Source organism: Desmodus rotundus, chromosome 8, assembly GCF_022682495.2.
Source record: "Desmodus rotundus isolate HL8 chromosome 8, HLdesRot8A.1, whole genome shotgun sequence".
NCBI lineage: Eukaryota > Metazoa > Chordata > Mammalia > Chiroptera > Phyllostomidae > Desmodus > Desmodus rotundus.
The window spans coordinates 1289965-1308760 of NC_071394.1; the positions used below are offsets into that span (position 1 = coordinate 1289965).

Below are 18796 nucleotides of genomic sequence, written 5' to 3' on the forward strand. Positions count from 1 at the left end.
CAAAGCAGAAGGGTCCCTGGCACCCCTTGGAGCTTTGGCCCGTCTGCTGGCAAGGGAATGGGGACTGCAGGAGATCCTGGAGAGTGGGCCCAAGAACAGAGGCTGAAAGCCACCCCCCCCTCCACGGGCCATCTGCCCTGGCCTCACGCCCCCCATCTGAGGACGATGGAGTGCTGCTCCCCAGGAACGATGCGTGCGGATAAATGGCAGCCGGGGCTGGGAAAGGACAGGTGTGGGCGTTGTCACTGGGGTTGCACTTGACCCCAGAGAGCACACTCTGATTTGCAGCAGGTTCACTGTCCCAGTGACTGATGCGGCAGAGATCTGTTCCCTGGGGGGCAAGAGTCACTGCCAGAGCCCCTCCCTCACGGCTCCTGTGCTGTCCCAGGATCCAACCAGCAGGGGGCGCTAGGGGCAAAGGACTGGGAGGCAAGGATGGAAGCAACCTCCACAGTGTGGGCAGCTGGGCCTCAGTCTCCACGCTGAGTACACAGTGGGGAAGGGGAGCCTTGCACCCCCAAGCCTGTTGCAGAACCTTCCTCTTTCCCTGCCCTCAAAGAGCCCACTCCCCACCCATGGAGCCCCACTGCCCCCTGGGCCTGGAGAGGCAGAGCTCCCCGTGGGGGCCCACAGCAGCCATGCCTCCTGTCCCCTGGGCCCAGCCGGGTGGGACGCAGCAGGAGGATGGGACAGGTGGGCGGGCTGACTCACCCAGTGACCAGCAAGAGGGGCTCCGACCATAGTGGCTGCCCCGCGGTGGGGGAGGGCATGGACCCTGCTCTGTCCCTGCTCACAGACAGTACACGCAGCTCCCAGGTGTGCATTGAGGCCCAGCGGGGAGGGTGGGGCGTCTTGCCGGGGCCATGGAGTGGGGACAGGGCTGAGCTCTGCACTGGCCCTCGCTGCTCTGGGAGTGGCGGGGCCTGGTTCTGAGCCCGGACCTGGATCCAGGCTTGGTGCCTCACCTGCCAGCCGTGTGTTACTGCAGGGCCCTCTCTGCCCCCCGGGGTCAGATGAGCAGGCTGAGGCAGCCCCGGGAGGGGTGCCTGTGCCTCCCCAGCCAGGACAGGGCCGAGCGGGCTTGCGCCAGGCCATCGGCTGGGTCCCCTGTGGCCAGCTCTCCCAGGGGGGTCATCCTGGGCACCCAGGAACCTGAGGTCTCACCCAGGCCAGGAGGCAGTGTTTTCACCCCTTTTACTGCAGGGGAAATGGTGGCTCAAAGGGGGGTGGTCCAGACCCTCAGGAGGCGGGGCAGCTGGAACCACAATTGGGGGCACGCTGCATTGGGGCTATTTTGTCTGACACTGCAGTCATTGGCGAGGCACCCAGGGAGGCGAGCGGAGCAGGGCCAGAGCTCAGCCTCCATGTGGCCAAGTGCACGGGGCAGAGTGGCGTGACGGTGTCACACGCCCTCCCTCGGGTGACTCAGCCCAGATGCATGGTCAGATGCAGAGGCAGACACAGACAGGAGCCCCAGTTACAGGGGAGCTGCAGGGATGGGAACCCACCGTCAGACCCAGGAGTTCCCCAGGGCCCCCAGACTCACTAAGGCCCCCTGTTACAACGTCCAGCCACTGGCCCCAGCTTGGCACACCAGGCCTCCACACTGGCACCTGCCGGGGGGCCCTCCCACCCGACTGTGTCATCAAAACAAGGGGACAGAGAGGCCGGAGAGGCGGGGTCACCTGGGCTTGTCCTGCTGGTGGCCCCCACACGGAAGCCTGAGTGACGCGGAAGCCAGCAGTGGGTGGGAGAGAGGGTGTCCAAGCCGGGCTAATCAGAGGATGCCACTCGGTTCCCATGGCAACTGCTGCAGAGCTCAGTCTTTCAGGATAGACTCAGGTTAGGCCTCAGCTGCCAGAACACCCACTCTTCCAGGGCTGGTTACCTTGGTGACCCAGGTGGCAAGGCTGCGGTGGGGGAAGGGGGAGGGGCCAGGAGGTGGCCACGGCACAGAGGACCCAACCCCGGGCCTATCCCTGACCCTGGTCGTGGGCTGAGCCTTGATCCTCATCCTGGTCTGTCTTCTGACCCCGGACATAGGAGGCCTGGCCCCAGTCCTGCTGGTTCCCGACCTCGGCCACACTGCTGCCACTAACGGACGTCCAGGGAGTGGGAGCTGCCACTTCTGCTGGCGTTTTTATTTCTAGCGTGTGTCCCCACGCACAGCTGACACCTGATAAAGTGTCCATGACACAGGGGATCACCCACAATGCGGGGTGGACGCACCCCAGCAAGCCTCTGCTGGCCACGGTGCTCCCGGGCTGGGTGAGCTCCCGGGGGGCAGCGGAGGGTGGGCAAGGCTGGGGGTGGGCTGCCCCTCCAGGCCCAGGAAGAGGCAGCCATTCTTCCCCAGCTCAATGCCCCTCTGTCTGGAAGCCTCATTTCCATCCCGTTCCAGGATGAATGGAGCCGATTAACGGCCTCTGGGCAGCCTGGCCACCCAGGAGAGCGGGTGCATGGAGAGGGGGCTCCCGGCCCCTTCCCACCCTGGTGCCCCAGCCTGCAGGCTGTGATCACCTCATCCCTGTGCCCCAAGTTGGCTGGGATGGGGGTCCTGGGGGAGGCCCTCCCCGGGCTGGGCCTTCCTTCCCAGTGTGTGTGTGTGGGGGGGTCCCCCTTTGGAGGAGGGGAGCTATGCACTTCCCCTCTCCTCCAGCAGAGGTCTCCCTAGTCCAGCAGGTCTCAGCACCTGCCCATTCGCCCCTGCTGGCCAGGCTCCCCAAACTCCACTGCCTTGCCTAATCCAGCCCTGCCCCTGTCTGAGGTACCCAGGCTCCTCCTCTGAGCCCCCTGTGTGGATGTCCCAACAGGGACACCTGGGGACAGGACAGCTCCCCCAGAGCACCAGGGCCCAGCCTCCCCACTCCCCACAAACATCCTCCCTGGCCTGTTCTCCATGGGGCTTTCAGCCCCCACACTCAGGGCCCTGGTGGCCAGCAGCCCGCCCAGCCGCAGCAGGCACCAGGAGACCTCAGGATGGGGCCAGGAGAGCCACGACCACTGCTGGGGCTGCCTGCAGGCAGGGAGGACAGGGAGAGCCCCCACGAGCACTGGTGTCGGGGTGCCGCGTCCATCGGCCTCACACGGCCCCCGAGCAGGCCCGTCCTGCCTCCACTCCACAGAAGAGAAACTGCGGCCGGCTGAGCTGACCGACACAGCCCTGTCCGCCGGGCTGCTTGCTCTCTGTGGCTTCTCTTCCTTGTCGGGCTGGGCGGCTGCCTCTGTCCTAAGAACGGGTCCCCTATAAGCTCTGCCCTCAGGCCCTGGTCACCTGGGCAAGTCCCTCCCCTTCCTGGGCCTCGGCTGTACAGCTGGCATCCCTTCTCCCCTCTTTCTGGGACGTGGAACCAAAAGGGCTGCGGGCAGCTCAGGGTCTCTGACCTCACGTGGGAACCTGTCGGGGAGAGGGCACAGGTGTGTGTGGCTGGCCATGCCCCTCCCCTGCCCGCCATTGGGGCGGGCTCTGTCTCCAGTGGAGATGAGACCTTGTTTTCGAGTTCTCTCAATTGGTCCTTGTGAAGGAGCAGCGTCCTGGCGGGGAGGTCCTTGGTCGGGCCTTCCCACATGCCCTCGCGTTCTCCCTGTGCTCCCCAATGGGCTCAGGGACACAGCCCTGCCACCCAGAAGACCCTACTCTAGGCCCAGCCTCCCTCCACCCCTGCGTACTGGAGGAGGGCTCCCATGCATCTTCTGGAGGGGAGCAGTGGGGGCCCTCAGGGTGGGGGAGTGTCATGGCAAGGCCCCCCCACCCAGTGGTGACAGGCCTGCAGGCAGGGGTGGGGGCTCAGCCCCTCCCCCCGCAGGTGCTGGTGCACGGAGGGGGCACACCTGGACTCATAGGGACAGAGGCGCAGGCGGGGACACAGAGACACGTTCCCAGCCCTGGGACACTGCTTTCCCATTATCTTACATGTCGCTTCTGCAATAAAATTCTTTAATTAAAACATGAATATTTAAAACAACCCTTGAGAGAAATGGCCCCATCTCGCCAGAGGCAGAAGAAGGCAGAGACTGGGGTGGGGGCAGACAGAGGGACAGGGCGCACGGTGAGGACCTGGTGGGAGGGCGCCTGGCAGGAGCAGGTGGGAGGGAACAGTTGCTGTGGCCTGAGGAGCGTGGGCCAGGCCAGACGTGTGACTGGCCATGTGGCGTTTGGACAGGCGGGCGGGGGCAGGGCAGAAAGTGGGCCACGGGCTGACCTGGGCCTCCTGCTCGTCTCCGGCTCGGCTGCACAAGGCCTTCTGGGAGAGCAGATGGAGGATGCGCCTATCCTGGCCTCCCCCGGCCACGAGTGGCTTGAAGCTCCCTGGGCACAGGGCTCAGCTGTGTGTCTCCCCGACGACTGCTGGACCTCTCTGTTCCACATGCCACCCCATCCCCCCAGAGGTCAGCGCAGGAGAAGCTGTAAGTGTCCGGGACCACCAAGCGGCCCAGCACCAGCTCTGCGGTTAGTAGACCCTTCCCAGCTGGGCGGCCTGCCGCAGCCTCGATGCCTCGATGCCTCCCTTCACTGCACACTCGCTGACGAGGACATGTGGTGTGCTGGGCCCTGCCCCGCACACAGGGCCACGTCAGCGAGCTAGCAGACACCCAGCTCCGTTGTGCTCACATGCTAGCAGAGACCAAGAAGGAGGAAGGGGGAATCCGTGGGTGGAACAGAGACAGCGTTTGGGGTGGAGACTGGGGCTGGGGCTGAGCAAGGACCTGGGGGGAGGGAGCCCTCTGGGTGTGGGGGGAGAGCCTTCCTGGGGCGGGAAGAGCCCAGGAGCAGGCCCGTGGCGGGGGTGCTCCGTGGGGAGCAGTCTCTGGACTGCTGGGAGGAGAAAGCCAGCGAGTATGTAGGCGCTTCAGGCACCAAGCAAACACTCCAACCTGGCTGCTGTCACGGCTGCTCAGGTGACTTCAGTCCCCAGCTCCCAGAGCATTCTGGGTGCAGGAACCGGCCTGGGTGACACGCTCTGCCCCGCCCACCCAGGGTAGGCCAGCTCCGCTCCATGATCTCTGCACTGTGCTTGTCAGAGTCGCCGCACAGGGTCTGGCACAGAGCCCAGCCTCAACACGCACACGACTTAGCAGCTGTGTGAACACACCATGCATGCACGTGCACGCTCACACACGAACACTATGTACCGCACGCAGGTGTGCACGCATGTACAGCGATCCATGGGTGCACGCACACAGTGTTGTGCACAGGCACACACCCGGCATCTGGGTGCAAGGACACGCACGCACCTGCCCGCCCTCCCCTGAGTGACGGCATCGGCCATTCCGTCTCAGCACAGCTCCCACCCCCGCCCCGTAAGCCTGGTGGTCCGTCTGCCAGCCCCCAGGCCCCCGCCTGCTAAGAAACACCAATATCGACGGCCGTCACCAGCGTTGCTTCTGCTCAGAAACACTTGCACCCCGTTCTCACTCCTCGCAGCAGCCCCGGAAAGAAGGTATTCCCACTCTTTCCATTTTTACAGTGACGGGCCTGAGGGGATGACGGGGCTGATGGGATTGGAGAGGGGTGGGAGGGCCGGCCAGGACTTAGACCTAACCTGGTCTGTCCTGGCGCTCCAGCCCCCAGGGCGCCCTGCCCACGGGATAGCCCTGCCTGGATGACCCACCGGCATCCCACACTGAAGTCACACTTTGACCCCTGGATCTTCCTGCCCACCTCGGCTGATGTCCGGGAGCGGTGTGGCCACCTCCTTCCTCTGTGTCTACACCTTTGCCATCAGTTCCACACACCGCACCCCACTGCCAGGCCTCCTTCCCCAGTCCCGATGTTGCTGGCCCCAGCGGGCCAGCGCCGGTCCCTCAAGGATGCCTGCTGTGAGCCCCTCCCTGCACCGGGCCCCCCACCCCGGGCCTGGACACCTTTGTGCATTTACAGCTGGGGAAGTGTGCGGCGTCAGCGCCGGTCACTCTCCGGCTCAGAGCCATCAGCTCCCCACTCTGCTCTCAGGGCGAGGAGTCGACCCAGCCTGCTCCCTGCAGCAGGCGCGCGGTGGGAAGCGGGCCTCCAGCTCCCTCCCGCACACACACTCCGAGCTCCTGGTGCTCACACTTGGCTTGCTCCAGCCCCATGCCCTTGACCTCCTCCAGACATCCCCACGAGGCTCTGAGCAGCAGCAGGCGTTTCCCAGCTTGGCCGCGGCCCCAGAGGCTCAGAGACTGGCTCTTTCTAGTGGGCTGGGCGCCCTGTGGGCAGGGCCCCGGGGCCATGAGCAGAGCTGGGGGCCGGGATGACTGGGTTCCTCTGTGCCCAACACACTGATTTTATGCATTTAGAGATGTTACTCAGAAAAGCAGCCCATTGGCCTCACTGGTGCGGGAGGGCCAAGGGCCCTGGGCAATGTCACCTGCCCAATGTGGAATGCCCAGCCAGCCTGGCCACCGACTGTCCAGCTGCCTCGTTCACAGCTGCCTGCTTGGTGCCTGGGACTCCAGAGTCTGGGACCAGGTGTCCCCTGCCACGCTCCCCACCCCAGCCTCCCCAACGTTCCCAGACAAGGAGGGTCCACCTCCTGCCCCACTGCCTGTCCGGCCCCACCCAGCGTCCCGCCCACCCTCACACTCTCGTCACCCCACAGGACCCCCCTCGGCCTCTCTCTGTCAGGCTGATGAGCACATGCCCAGCCTTTGCCCTGCTCCTGGCCCGCAGCGCCGTCCCCAAGTGCCCTCAGAGTTCTCCCGAACCTCTTCCAGAACCTTGAACTTGGCGCCTGGTCCAAGCGACCCCTGACCTCTAGCACCAGAGACCTGTCACCCCTGCTGTACCCAAGATGCTGTGGTAGTGTAAAGGATTTTTATGGCCACGTCACACTCACCCCCAAATCTCACCTTCCAACCACCTCCCCAAACAGCCCTCTCTGTTCACTCTTTCTCCATGCCGCCTGTGCCCCAGCGGCCCCTCAGACTGCGGCTGCCAGCCGCAGTAGCCTGCTGGCCCATTAGACTGGCCTGCTTTTGAAGCAGGAAGGACCCTCCCCGTTAGAAACTTAAAACTCCCTCCCTGGCAGCAACCAGGCCCCTCATTCCCTCCTTCACTCATTCACGGAACTCTCCAGCACCTCCCACACTCCAGGCACCGGACCCTTTAGGGGGACAAGCACCCGGCCATTTGCCCATCTCCAGCACTGGCATGTGCTCAGGGGCCGGGGGCCAGAACAGCCCTGCAGAAAAGACCCTCGGGCTGCCCTCTGCCCAGGGAGCCACCCCTGGGCCTCTCCTAGCCCAACACTCACCTGGGGCGCCATCCTTGCCCCGGTCCTGGGTCAGGCTGGTGAGGCAGTTCTCAGGGCCACCTTCCACTCCGTCCCTCAGGCAGACGTCGCCACGGGGGACCAAGGGGCCGGAGGCAGGGTGGCCGGGGTCCCCGTCCGGGCAGGCACAGGGCGTCTGCATGATGCCGCACGGGTGTGAGCTGCGGCTGCCGGCCAGACAGGCGTCCAGCCAGCGGCACAGCATCTGGCAGGCAGCCCGGCTGGGGTTGCGGTTGCCCACGACCAGGTACTCCACAGAGAAGTCGTCGCCGGTGGGCCCGGGGTTGCCATCCCGCGGCGGCTGCTGGCGCTGCATCTGCAGGAACTGCTTGCCGGCCTGCAGGAAGGCCAGGGGCGCGGAGGGGTCGCAAAGCCGCAGCACCTCGTCAAAGCTCTCCACGCCCAGGTAGGTGCGCGTGGATTCCAGGAAGGAGTCGAACTGGTAGGTGCGGACGCGGGCAGGGCCGCCGCAGGGTGTGGGCGCCTTGGCCACCTTCATGTACAGCGTGTAGCGCCGCGGGTCCGGGTTGCGCAGCGTCCAGGAGCAGCGAGAGGCGTTGGCTGGGAACACAGCGGCCGCGGAGAAGTAGCCGAAGAACTTGCCCTGCACCAGCGTGGCGCACGGCTCCGCCCCTGGCCCTAAGTCGGCCCCCATGGCGGCAGGGGTGCGGTGCCCCAGCAGCAGCAACAGGAGCAGCGGGCTGAGGATCCAGTGGGGACCCGGAGTGGCGGCCTGGCCTCTCATCCTAGCTCGCGGGGCCGCCGGGGTTCCGCGGGCTGGGCAGGAAGGCGTGGGCCAGGCCTGGACATGCCAGGGTCTGGCAGCGAGCGGACCAGGCCAGGGGCTAGGGGCCTGAGCAGCGGCTCCCAGTGACAGCAGGAGGAGAGGCCTTCAGAGGATGATGGAGAGGGCTGCAGCGGCTCCTAACACGCAGGGCCCTGGTGGCTGCCCACCGGCGGCGGCAGCAGCTGGAAGAGAAAGGGCAGAGGGGGTGGTGTGAGCCCGGGGGAGACTGGGGCTGAGGGCATGGCCGGGCCAGTGCCCACCTGGGCTTTGGACAGCTGACGCAGGCCTGGCGCCGCTCCCAGGCACCTGCCCTGTTCACCTGTCCATCTGCCACCCACCCGTGCATCCACCTGCAGGGGTGGGGGCCCAGCCACGGGGATAAGAGACTGCCTCCTCCACCCAGGCCTGAGCAGGGCGTGGAGGGCAGCATCTGGCCAGGCCCGAGTGCCACAGGGACCCTGGCTGTGCCCGTCTGGCCAGCGGCCCGGTGTGGCTCCCGAGGGCCCTGGGACCGCTGCCTGCCCACTCTCCCCATCATGGCCACGGCGGCCATCTGTCCCCCCGGGCGTCTGTGGCTGTCTGTGAACCCCAGGTGGGGACCTGGCTCCCTCTCCTGGCAGTCCCCCCACCTCTGTCTCCTGCCTCTCTGACCTCCCCCTCCTTGCCCTGCACAGCTGGCAGGAAGGGACATGGGGAGCGGAGGAGAAAGGTCTTCCCGGACTTCCCCAGACTCCTGCCGCCCCCTCCTCACAGCAGGAGTGGCCGGTTCTTTGAGAGGTGGGGGGGTCAGACCCTAGTCCTGAGCTGTACCTGAAATCCACCCACATCCTCCCATGTTCCCTGGCCCACCTGTCACTGTTGTCTCTCAGCCCCCCCCCCCCCCCCCCCCCGTCCTCGGTGCTGGGGACCCACTGGCCCCTGGGGCCCTGCAGTTCCAGGTGGGGAGGGCTGAGGGCATGGAGTCACAGGGCACCACCTGCACCCAGCGCCCTGCACGGACCCCTTGCCTCACCCCTCCTTTCTCAGGCTGGCGCTGCTACCCGCCCCCCATTTCACGAGGGGACACCTAGGCTCGGAGGGGTAAGTGACTCACCAAGGGCACAGTGTAGGGGCAGGAGAGCCCACACGGGACCCAGACTGACCCCAACCTTGTGCGGCTGCTGGTCGCCCTGTAGACAGGAAGGCCACCCCAGGCACCTGTGCACCAGGACACAGAGGAAGCCAGCCCTGCCCACTCCGGCAAGTCCCTTCTGCCTCCAAGCCTCACTGTGCCCCACTGTCCCCAGAGCCCCTGGCTGGGCTGTGGGTCCCACACAGCAGCTGAGAGGGTGGGCGAGGGAGAGAGAGTGGCAGCCGGCCCCCCAGGGCCCGCCTGGCCTCCTGGTGCCCACGCCTCCGCTCTGAGTGTGCACATGCCGGCAGCCTGCCCACGGGGAGTCACCGCTTCCTGCTGCCTGGGCCCAGCTGGCCGGCGACACAAGGTCAGTCGCTGCTCTGCAGTCCCCTCCTGACGTCCTTCCCGTGTGGGCTTTGGAGACAGAGCGGGGAGCTGGCACAGGCCAGGACTCCAGATGCCCCTCACAGCTGTGTGGCCTTGGGCAAGCCCTGCCTCAGTTTCCCCATCTGTCAGATGGGGGTGAAGCCTGGCTTGCAGCAGGGGTAACCACTGGACCTGGGGCTAGCCACAGCAGGGGAGATGGCTGGGGCTCTGGTCCCCAGGGCAGCGCGGCCACTCGGCCTTCTGGCTGCTCTTTAGTGGCGCGAGGCTCTGGCGCCCTGGGAAGGGAGCTCAAAGACCCTCTTTGTGCCTCACTCAGCTCCTACCTCTGGGACACCCCTCGTCCCTCCTGCCTGTAGGGGGCAGCTTTTGGCATTACTGTAGTGGAGCGACCTTGCCCTGACTGCCCACCACAGTAGGGTGCCGCAGCCCGACCCAGACCCGAGAGGCCTTCAGCAGCAGCGGCAGTGCATTCCGGAACCTCGCCTGAGCCAGCCCAGCTGCAGCGCCCTCCGTGGTCCAGGCTGGGACCTAATGCACCACCAGCTGGAGCTCCATCTCCAGGACAGACTCTCCCTCACACCCCAAGGCCCAGGGACTTAGTGCAGCCCCAGGCGGACAGGAGCAGAGCCCGGTGGAACCACCGATCACAGCAGGGTGCTCTCCCGGGCACAGGCTCGCTCCACTCCTTGGTGCCTGCCAGGGGCCTGGGGCCCACCCAGAGTCCTGTGTAGCGGGTGCAAGGTGGCAGCGAGGGTCAGAAACAGGACAGTGCACCAATCAGAAGTGCCCTTTGGAAGGCCACCCTGGCAGCTGGGGGGACAGGTGAGGGAGGCGTGGCAGGGCTGCGTGGTGGCAGGGAAGGAGGCAGGGGGAGAGTGCTCGGGAGACAGAAGAGAGGCCCAGGTGGCCTGCTGGGCTGTGGGACAGACATGGAGGGGATGTCCCTGGCCTGGACACTGAGGAGGAGGGAGGGGCCAGCGTGAGGGGATCAGGGGCAGGTCAGGACAGAGGCCAGAGCCCTTCCTGGCAGCTGTGCCCCAGGACCAGGGCTCTGGAGTGAGCCCTCGAAAGACTCCTGGGGCTAGAAGGCAGCCTGAAGGTGTCCCCTCATGGGGTTCTCACACAGGGTTCCTTGGAGCCCTGGGGTCTCATGGGGGGACCCCATGGGCCGCCAGGGAGCCAGGGTGGGGAGGGAAGCAGCAGCGCAGAGGCCCGGCACTGGCACGCTGGCTCCTGCAGGATATCGCGGACTTGCGTGATCTCAGGGCCAACCCCGCTGCCCGGGCTGGCCCAGCTGCGTGTCCGGGCACTGTGGCCCAGCCCGGCCTCTCCTGTGTCTGCATGCACACGGGTGTGCACACGTGTCCAGGGGCACTCAGCGGGAAGATCGCCAAGCTCCGTGGGGGCTGGGCTGGGCTGTGGGGGACGGTGGGACCAGGGCTGGAAGAGGGGCCCTGTCAGCAGGGGGCTGTTCAGGGAGACCCGGTGGCCAGGCTGGAGATCAAGGGGCCCAAAGCAGGGCCCATGGAGCAGGTCCGGCCGAGTGGCACCCTTCCCTCGGCCACTCCCATCTCCCAGCACCCACAGGGGTCAGAACTCCCCGAGCCTGCTGGCAAAGGTGGGGGGCTGGTGGGGGCTGACCCCAGTGCTGGGGTCCATGGAGTGGCTGGTCATTCCTCTCTGGAAGTTCCTTCACGGTGACTGTGTGGTGCCTGGTTCCGCGAAGCCTGGCCTCGGTCCTCGAAGCCTTCCTCAGCCACTGCCCTCCTGGGCTCCAAGCACAGCGACCAATTGTCCCTTAAGCTCCCTGGGGATCCTGCCTCTCCCGTCACCTTCTCAGGGCCATACTGCCCTAGAGCCTGGAAGTTCTTCCTGGTGTCCGGCTGCCACCCCTGTGGCTGGCTCTGCCCGGTCTCTGCCCTGGGCCACCCAGAGCATGCAAGGCGGCCTTGTGAAGGGTGGGGAGCCTCCAGGCAGGGGCACAGGGGGAGGCCACCAGAGACAGGCCAGGGATGCCAGTTGGAGCCCTGGTGCCTCGGTTTCCCCTCTGACAAGGGCAGGAGCTGGGCACTGGCATCCCCTCACCCTTGCTGCTCGACCCTCCTTCCCGGGCCCGGCCTCCACATCCCCTCCCCGCCTACCCCAAGCCGCCAATGGCGTCCCCAGACACCAGCCACAAAAGGCGCTCTGTTGTCCTGGCCGGCCCTCCAAACAGTGCCGGCCTGTGTGTCCTGGGAAGAGGCTGCACTGGGGGAAGGGTGGGGCGGGCACCGAGTCACTGAGGACAGCTCGGGGCCTGGCGGGCAGGCGGGGGCTGGGAGCGCAGCAGCAGAGGCTGCCCAGGCACCCGACCTCCCCAGCCCTCGGCAGCCTGTCCCCCAAGCCCCGGCTCAGGCGCCCTGTAGGCCGCACAGGTGCCTCCTGGTTGTGGCAGGTCAGGCAGCGTGGTCACTGGGGAGGCAGGGCAGGCCCGGGACAACTTGTCTGAGCAGTCCCAGGGGATTGGGACCACCATGAGGGGCCCACAGAGCCTGGCAGGCCTCCCCCAGGGGCACAGAGCCAGGTGGGCCCCAGGAGAGACCGTCCTGCTCCCCAGCCTGGGCCAACCAGGCTGCCGGACCACCCGGCTTCTTGGGGGTGGGGCATCCTGGGCTGGCTCTGAGGGAAGGATGCGGGCTGACCAGGGAGGCATCTCCCAGAGCTGGGAGGGGTGCTCAGGCGGGGCTGGGTGGCCATCAGGGCCCCACCCCCGAGAAGCACACCTGTCAGGCCTGTCCCATGGGAGGCCTTTTCTCCTGCCCGCCTGCCCGCCTGCTTGGGCACGGGGGCTGCTGGGGGAACCCAGCGGAACTGCCCAGGGGCAGACCCCTGGAAGGCCCCCGCTGGGGGCCGGGGAAGTGTGCCGTTCTGTGCCGGTTGTGTGGGGGCCGCCCTGACCACACACGATCGCACAGAGGGCCGGGGGGGATGTCCTCTGCACGTCACAAGGAGACGGACAGTTCCCAGGTAACCTTGGAGCGACAATCACCCTTCGTTCCCCCTGGGGTCAATGGTCCGCTCTCTGATGGGCTGTGGAGGCCCCGGGCCTCGTCACACCTCCTCTGGCCCGGGACCCTCTCAGCCCACACCGGCTGCGGTGCGGAGGACACTCCACGTGCTCAAGTCCTGAGCCTTTGCTTCTGGCACGTGTGATCCCTGGGCTGCCCTGGGCCCTGCCCGGCACCCCTCCTCCAGGACGGGGGCCAGGCGGCTGCTGCAGCTGAGCCTGCAGAGCTTCCTAAGAGTGACGGTGCGCCCCGTGTGCTCCCACTGCATCCCCAGACACACTCACTGTGAGTGCACACACACTCGCAGGTGTGCTCTTCTGGAAAGACCCCCCCCCCAGGTGAGGACAGTGATAGAGTCTGTCCCAGGCGCTGGAGCGTCCCCATGGGGCGGGGGGTGGGGGACCCCCATGAGGAGGCGAGACTTCTGGAATTCTGGGTGAGACACATGCCATTGTCCTCTCTTCTCACCGTCCCCCCTCAGTGCCTAGAGTGAGCCCTGTGCCCTGAGACAGAGGCCCTGCGGCCGTGCCCATCCAGCTGTTGCCCCCTCCACACTAAGTGCCACACCAGGATCTGAGGTCCCCAGCAGGAGGGGCTCCTCCAAGGTCACCTGCCCAAGGTTACCGAGTCGGGCGCACAGCCAGGCCCTGGGGCTGCCCAGGGTCCTGGCGTGCAGGGATGAGACTGGACAGGTGCTGACGTAGCCTTGCTGTGTGCCCTGCCTCCTGCCCCCACGTGGCTGCCGCAGGGCTGACTGGTCCCTGGGGAAGGCAGGGTGGGCTAGTGCTCAGAGGGGCTGAGCTCCCAGCTGAGGCTGCACCCAGCAGAGCAGGCCCCACCCTGGGTCTCCCCTGACACCCACAGGGTGCTAGCTGCCCTCTGTCTGGGACGGCGAAGGCAAGGGGGGGGTCAACAGAACAGAGTGTGGGGCTGGAGCTCAGGGCCGGGCCACAACCCACCGCGCCCCTCAGCTCTGGGCCAGAGCAGACAGGATGAGCGACCTGCGGCCCACGGCTGGACGGCAGAGGACGGTGCGTGTGCACGTGCAGGGCACGCTCAAGTGGCCGTGGCCCAGAGTGTGTGCGGTGTGAGCGTGCCAGTGCGGCGCTGTGGACGGAGGGAGGTAGGGCCTGCAGGTGAGGCCAGGACACCCAGGGCTGGGGGGAGCTGGTGGCCAGGTGTGCTGTTCCTCATCATCTGCACTCAGGTTCCACGCGTTCCTCAGGGGACAGGATGTCCCCTAGCCAACCTGGGTCCTCACCAAGACATGTCGCCACATTCTCAACCTCTGCCGCCCAGCACTTCACAGTTCAGGGACACCTGGTGCAGGGACTGCCAGTCAAAGTCACCTTGTCAGGAGCAGGGTGGTTCCTGCCTGACTCCCTGGGGCTCCGGGACTTGGGGGGCCATGGGGGGTGGGGTGAGGGTGGGTGAGCCTGGTGTCCCTGGGTGCCCAGAACACTTCCGTCTATCGAAACCACTTGCAGTACAGACGCCCGTGGTGTGCGTGCGGAGGCACAGAACACTCTGGAAGGGCCATGGCCCATTAGCTGGGTTCCACAGGATGCAAAGGCCTGCAGTCTGAGATGGAAGGGGACTCACTTTGCGCTCTAGCCCTTTGGTGCTGTTCCCACCATTGGTCACCTGTCACTAGTAAGGAGCTAATACAAAAGAGGAGGTAGGGACAGGAGGAGTCCCTCCCAGCTGCTCTGTGTTACCCCCACTCTGGTCCTGCCATGCCCAAAGACAGGAGACTGCGTTCCCAGCACATGGGCCTAGGAGGCTGAGGAGCAGGGGAGCTGCCACGTCCTCGGGTCTGCTGGGGGAAGGGGGTCCCTGCTCCAGTCACCTGCACCGTGTGGACACTGGGCATCAGCTTCCCATGAAGCTCACGCCCCATGGGGCCTCACTTCCCCAGAACTCTCAAGGGCAGGGGAGGAGGGGCTCCCCCCCACTGTGCCTGAGGGCTGGCCTGCTCCCACGGTGTGGGCCTCTGTAGGGACCCACATCGCAGGCACAGGGGCCTCCGTACTGGGCTTCCTTTGCTGTGGGTATGTGGGCTGCGTCCTGTGTCTGCTGGTTCAACACACGGCAATGGCAGAGACCCGCCGGGGTGGGCGGGGCAGCCCCCTGTGCACCCTGCCTCCCCTGCCCTGGCTGCCCAGAGCACTATCGCTTTGCGGTGTCCATCAGGCCACATCACCACCCCTGTTTAAGATGCCCCCGTGGCCCCAGCCCTTCAGGACGAGGCGGGAGGCCTGCAGGACACTGAGATCCGGGGCTGCTCCGTCTGTCCTGCTAGTCACCCTCCTCCACGTTCAGTGTGTATGTGGTCTGTGCACACGGGGCCGGTCCTCCGTGTCTACCCGGAAACAAGGCTCTGCCCTGCGGTGCAGCTGCGGCGGGGAGGCTGGGGCGGGGAGAGGGCCAGAGGACAGTGGGCGTCCAGTGGCACCGCGCGGGTTAACAGAACCCTCCAGGCCGGGGGTTATAGCTTTGCTCTCAGGGCTCCCAGACACAGCACCTTCCCGCTGGGGAAACGGGGGTGGGGTGGGGTGGGCACAGAGGGCTCACGCCAGTGGCAGTTTCTTGCCTGCACACACGCCGACGGGACAAGCACGTGCATGAGCGGCGCCCGTGCACACACGCGCCCTTGTACACAAACGCGCTCGCTCACGCCTATGCATAGGGCAGGGGGCCAGGCGAGTTTCGGGAGAGACGAGTGCCTGGGGCTCGGGCGGAGTCGCCAGCAAACGGCCCTGGCGGAGGAGCTCAGAGGCCGGCGAGGTGCCCAGGGGCTGCCCAGGCTGGGGCTGGCGCCACCGGCCGCGGAGGAGGCGGAAGGGGCGGGCAGGGCGGCGGGTGGGCGCGCGCGCCCTCTCCCGGCCGTTCGCAGCAGCGCGCTGCCCTCCGCGGTCCGCCACCGCAGCCCGGCGCCGTGAGCCCGGGCCCGAGCCGGAGGCGTCCCCAGGGGGCGGGCTCGGGGCCCCGGGACCCGCTCCGGGAGGCGGGGCCAGGCCACCTGGCCGGCCAGGGGGCGAGAGCGCCAGGAGAGGGTGCCGCGCCCTGGCCACTCGCCCGACCCTGCCGGGACCGCCTCCTGCCGGACACCGCGGCCGAGTCCGCAGGCGCCGGTCTGCCTCGGGACCTGGCCTGCCCGGACGCTGCAGACCCAGCACACTGCGGGCCCAGCACGGTGGATCCCGGGAAGGGGCCTGGGCCGGAAGGGCTCCCACAGCATAACCCGCACCCCCGTTTCACAGACGCGACCGCCGAGGCCCGCGAGGCGCCGGAGGCTGCGGACGAGGGGAGGGACTGGGAGGGCTCGGCAACGTGGTTGCGTCCCCTCCCCTGCCCGGGGTCCGGGGAAGTGCGGCAGTACTCCCAGGGCGACGAATCGCCTTTTCCGACCCCGCGCCGGAGCGCGAGGGGGGCAGGCTCCTTTCTCCAGGATCCAAGGCTGCAAACTCCTCGCTCCAGCCCCCAGCGCCGCGCCCGCCCGCGTAGCCTCACGCCGACTTGGCGCATTCTCGCCGGCCTCGGCGCTCGGCCCCAGCCGCCCGGGCTCCAGGGATCCCGGGCCGGCGCCCGTCCCCCAAATCCAGGCGCAACAAGTCTGAAAGCAGCGTGGAGGAGCAGCGGGCGAGCGGGGCGGGAGGACGCCGGCACCCGCGCAGAGCGTCCCGGAATCCCCGAACGCGCGCAACGTCCGCCTCCGGGGACCCGGCGCGGGCGCGGGCGGCAGGCGCTGGGGGCTTACTCCGCGGACCGCTCACAGCTGCTCCTAAAGCTCCGACTCCACGCGCGCAGAGCCGCGCCCAGGGGTCCCCGCCCCCTCTTTTGCCTGCTTGACCTTGCTCGGGTACTCAAAGCCGGACCCGGCGGCACCCGGGCGTCCGGGCGCTGAGTTTCGCTGCCGCCTGCGGTCGAGAGGGAGCGGCTTCCTCCCTTCACCTCCCTCGCTGCCTCCTCGGCTGCGAGGATCTCAGAAGAACGCGAAGGCTTCAGGGTTCTAGAAGACAGCTGTGGCCATCTCCCCAGACCCCACACACACTCGGAGACGTTCAAAGGGACCCCAGCCTCGTATCCACCCCCACGCCTCCCGCTCGCGCGGCCGTTGCCTGTCCCCCTCAGAGGCTCTTGCACCGAGGGGGCGAGTGTTTGTGTCTGTGGGGGAGGACGCCAAGGGTCTCCTCGGGTTCCCAGGGTGGGGTGGGGACCTTTCAACGCCCTCCCCAGCATGTATGCCCAGCGGCTCCTCGGGGATGGGGACTCGCGCCCCCTGCCCACCTACACGCGTTCACGCCTTTCAACTCGTCCGGAGTTGCGGCTAAGGAATCCTCGCCCCAGACCCGGGGGAACGGGACGTGATGGAGAGCGCGCGGCGGCAAAGGGCGCAGGAGCAGAGGGGAACTAGGGCTGGTCCGCTCCCAGCCCGGTCCCTGCGCTCCAGGAAACTTGGAAGCCCAAAATAAAAGTGGCAAAGGATAGGTGCCCGGCGCCCAGGGTCTGGGTGCCAGGCTGGGCGCTCTCTCTGGGCGGCCTGGGAAGCGACCCAGCAGGAGCCGCCGAGGCCCGGCGGAGGGACCCGCGCTCGGAGACGCAGCCTCCGACAAGCGATTTTCAGCTACGCCGCCCCCTCCCGAGGCAGGCCCCAGACGCGCTCTGCCCTACCCAGGGGGCCGCAGAGACCGGGGGAAAAGGCGCCTGGATACACCAGAGTCCCCTGCTTCTCCCGGAGGCGGTGGGGGCCATGCCTGTTCCTCCAGGCGGCACCGAGAGGCTCCAAGCGAGCGCCGCGGCCGCGGAGGGCCGGCGGCCTCTGCTCGCTGAGGACGGGGACCAGCCCGCGCCTGGCCTCGCTGCTTCGCGCCGAGAGGGCACAGGCCGACCCAAAGTTCGAAGCGGCTTATCCGCGCGGCCTGTCTGTCCGAGTGGAGAAGAGGCGACCAGGGAACAGCCAGGGCGTTTGTGTGCTTTTGGGGATGGGGGCGCTATTTGGGGACAAGAGAACCTCCGGGGAGCCTCCGCTGTCAAGGCCGGGTCTATGGGTGAGGGCTTCTTGTGCACGCCCCCGGGCTCCGTGGGGGGGAAGGACACCGGGGCCCGAAATGTCCGTGGGGGGCTCCGGGTGTGATTAGGGGAAGCGGGACGCCCTGGGGTGTCTCTCCCCAGCCCACTCGGGTCTGTGTGTGGCTGTGGGCGGGGGGCTCACATCTGGGGCTCTCAAAGACCCCTTACTGCTAGCGTCTGTCTGTGTCGCGGACACAGCGGGAACGCCTTCCCCTGCCTGCCTGGGTCTGTGCACGCGATGGGAGGGGGCACCGCCCCCGGCCCAGAGGCTCGGCGCGCGTGGACGGGGGGAGGTGAGCAGCGCGAAGGGCCTCTCCCACGTCCAGTGTCGCCCCCTCCTCAGCCAGCCCGTCGCGGGCGCTCGGAGATCTGCCAGATTCCGTCGCTGCCACTGGCGGAGGCAGGGGGCTGGGGGCTGGGGGTCCAAACTCCTGAGCTCCGAACGCAAACCTAGGAGCTTGAAAGCCCCGAACAGCGAAGTTACGAAGTCCGGGCGGCGGCCCCTCCCTCGGCCCCCCACCCTCGCTGCGCCCCCTCTCGCCGCGCCCCCAGCCCCCGGCCGGAGCCTTCCTTACCTTCCCCAGCAGCGGCGGCCCCGCCGACGAACACTTGATCCGGGGAGTTGCAAATACCCGGGAGCGCCCCTTGTCTCCGGCGGCCGAGCCCGGCGCCCGACCGGAGGGGGGGCTCCTCCTGTCGCCGCCGCCCCCGGCCGGCTCCAGGCCTAGCCGGACGACCCCGGAGCGCCCCCGCCAGCGCACGCAGGCCCCTTCCCTTCCCCCAGCCAGCCGGAGCCCCTCGGACGCCGCGGAGGTCGGATGCCCGGGCTGCGGGCGATGCGGGGCGCGCGGGCCAGGCCAGGACGCCGCGCGGCCGCCTGTGCTGCCGGCTCGCCGGTGCTGCGCTCGCTCCGCCGGGGCCGCCGCCAACGCCGCGCCCGCCACCGCCTGCGCCCGCCGCTCCCTCTCCGGCCGCCGCCGCGCCGCTCCTCTCGCCTGCCCCGCTCTTCTCGCCTTTTTTCCCCTTCCTGAGGGGGGGGGGGCGAGCCGAGCCGAGCCGGGGGCGGGGCGGCGCGGGCTGGAGGAGGAGGAAGCCGAGGACCGGGAGCAGGAGGAGGAGAGAGGCAAGCTGCTTC

The 18796-nt window shown here is 67.6% G+C and overlaps 1 protein-coding gene across 1 annotated transcript in view; it reads right to left on the bottom strand.

Annotated features, from left to right (window-relative positions):
• Positions 1 to 18538, bottom strand: part of ADGRB1 (adhesion G protein-coupled receptor B1) — a 65781-nt gene extending 47243 nt beyond the window's left edge. Inside the window, exons 1-2 of the mRNA XM_053930372.1 lie at positions 18237 to 18538; positions 7236 to 8222 (exon numbers count right to left, since the gene is read on the bottom strand). Of these exons, the coding sequence (XP_053786347.1) occupies positions 7236 to 7998 (763 nt within the window). The 5' untranslated portion in view covers positions 7999 to 8222; positions 18237 to 18538. The remainder of the gene's footprint in view (positions 1 to 7235; positions 8223 to 18236) is intronic.
• Between the last annotated feature and the right edge of the window lie 258 nt (positions 18539 to 18796).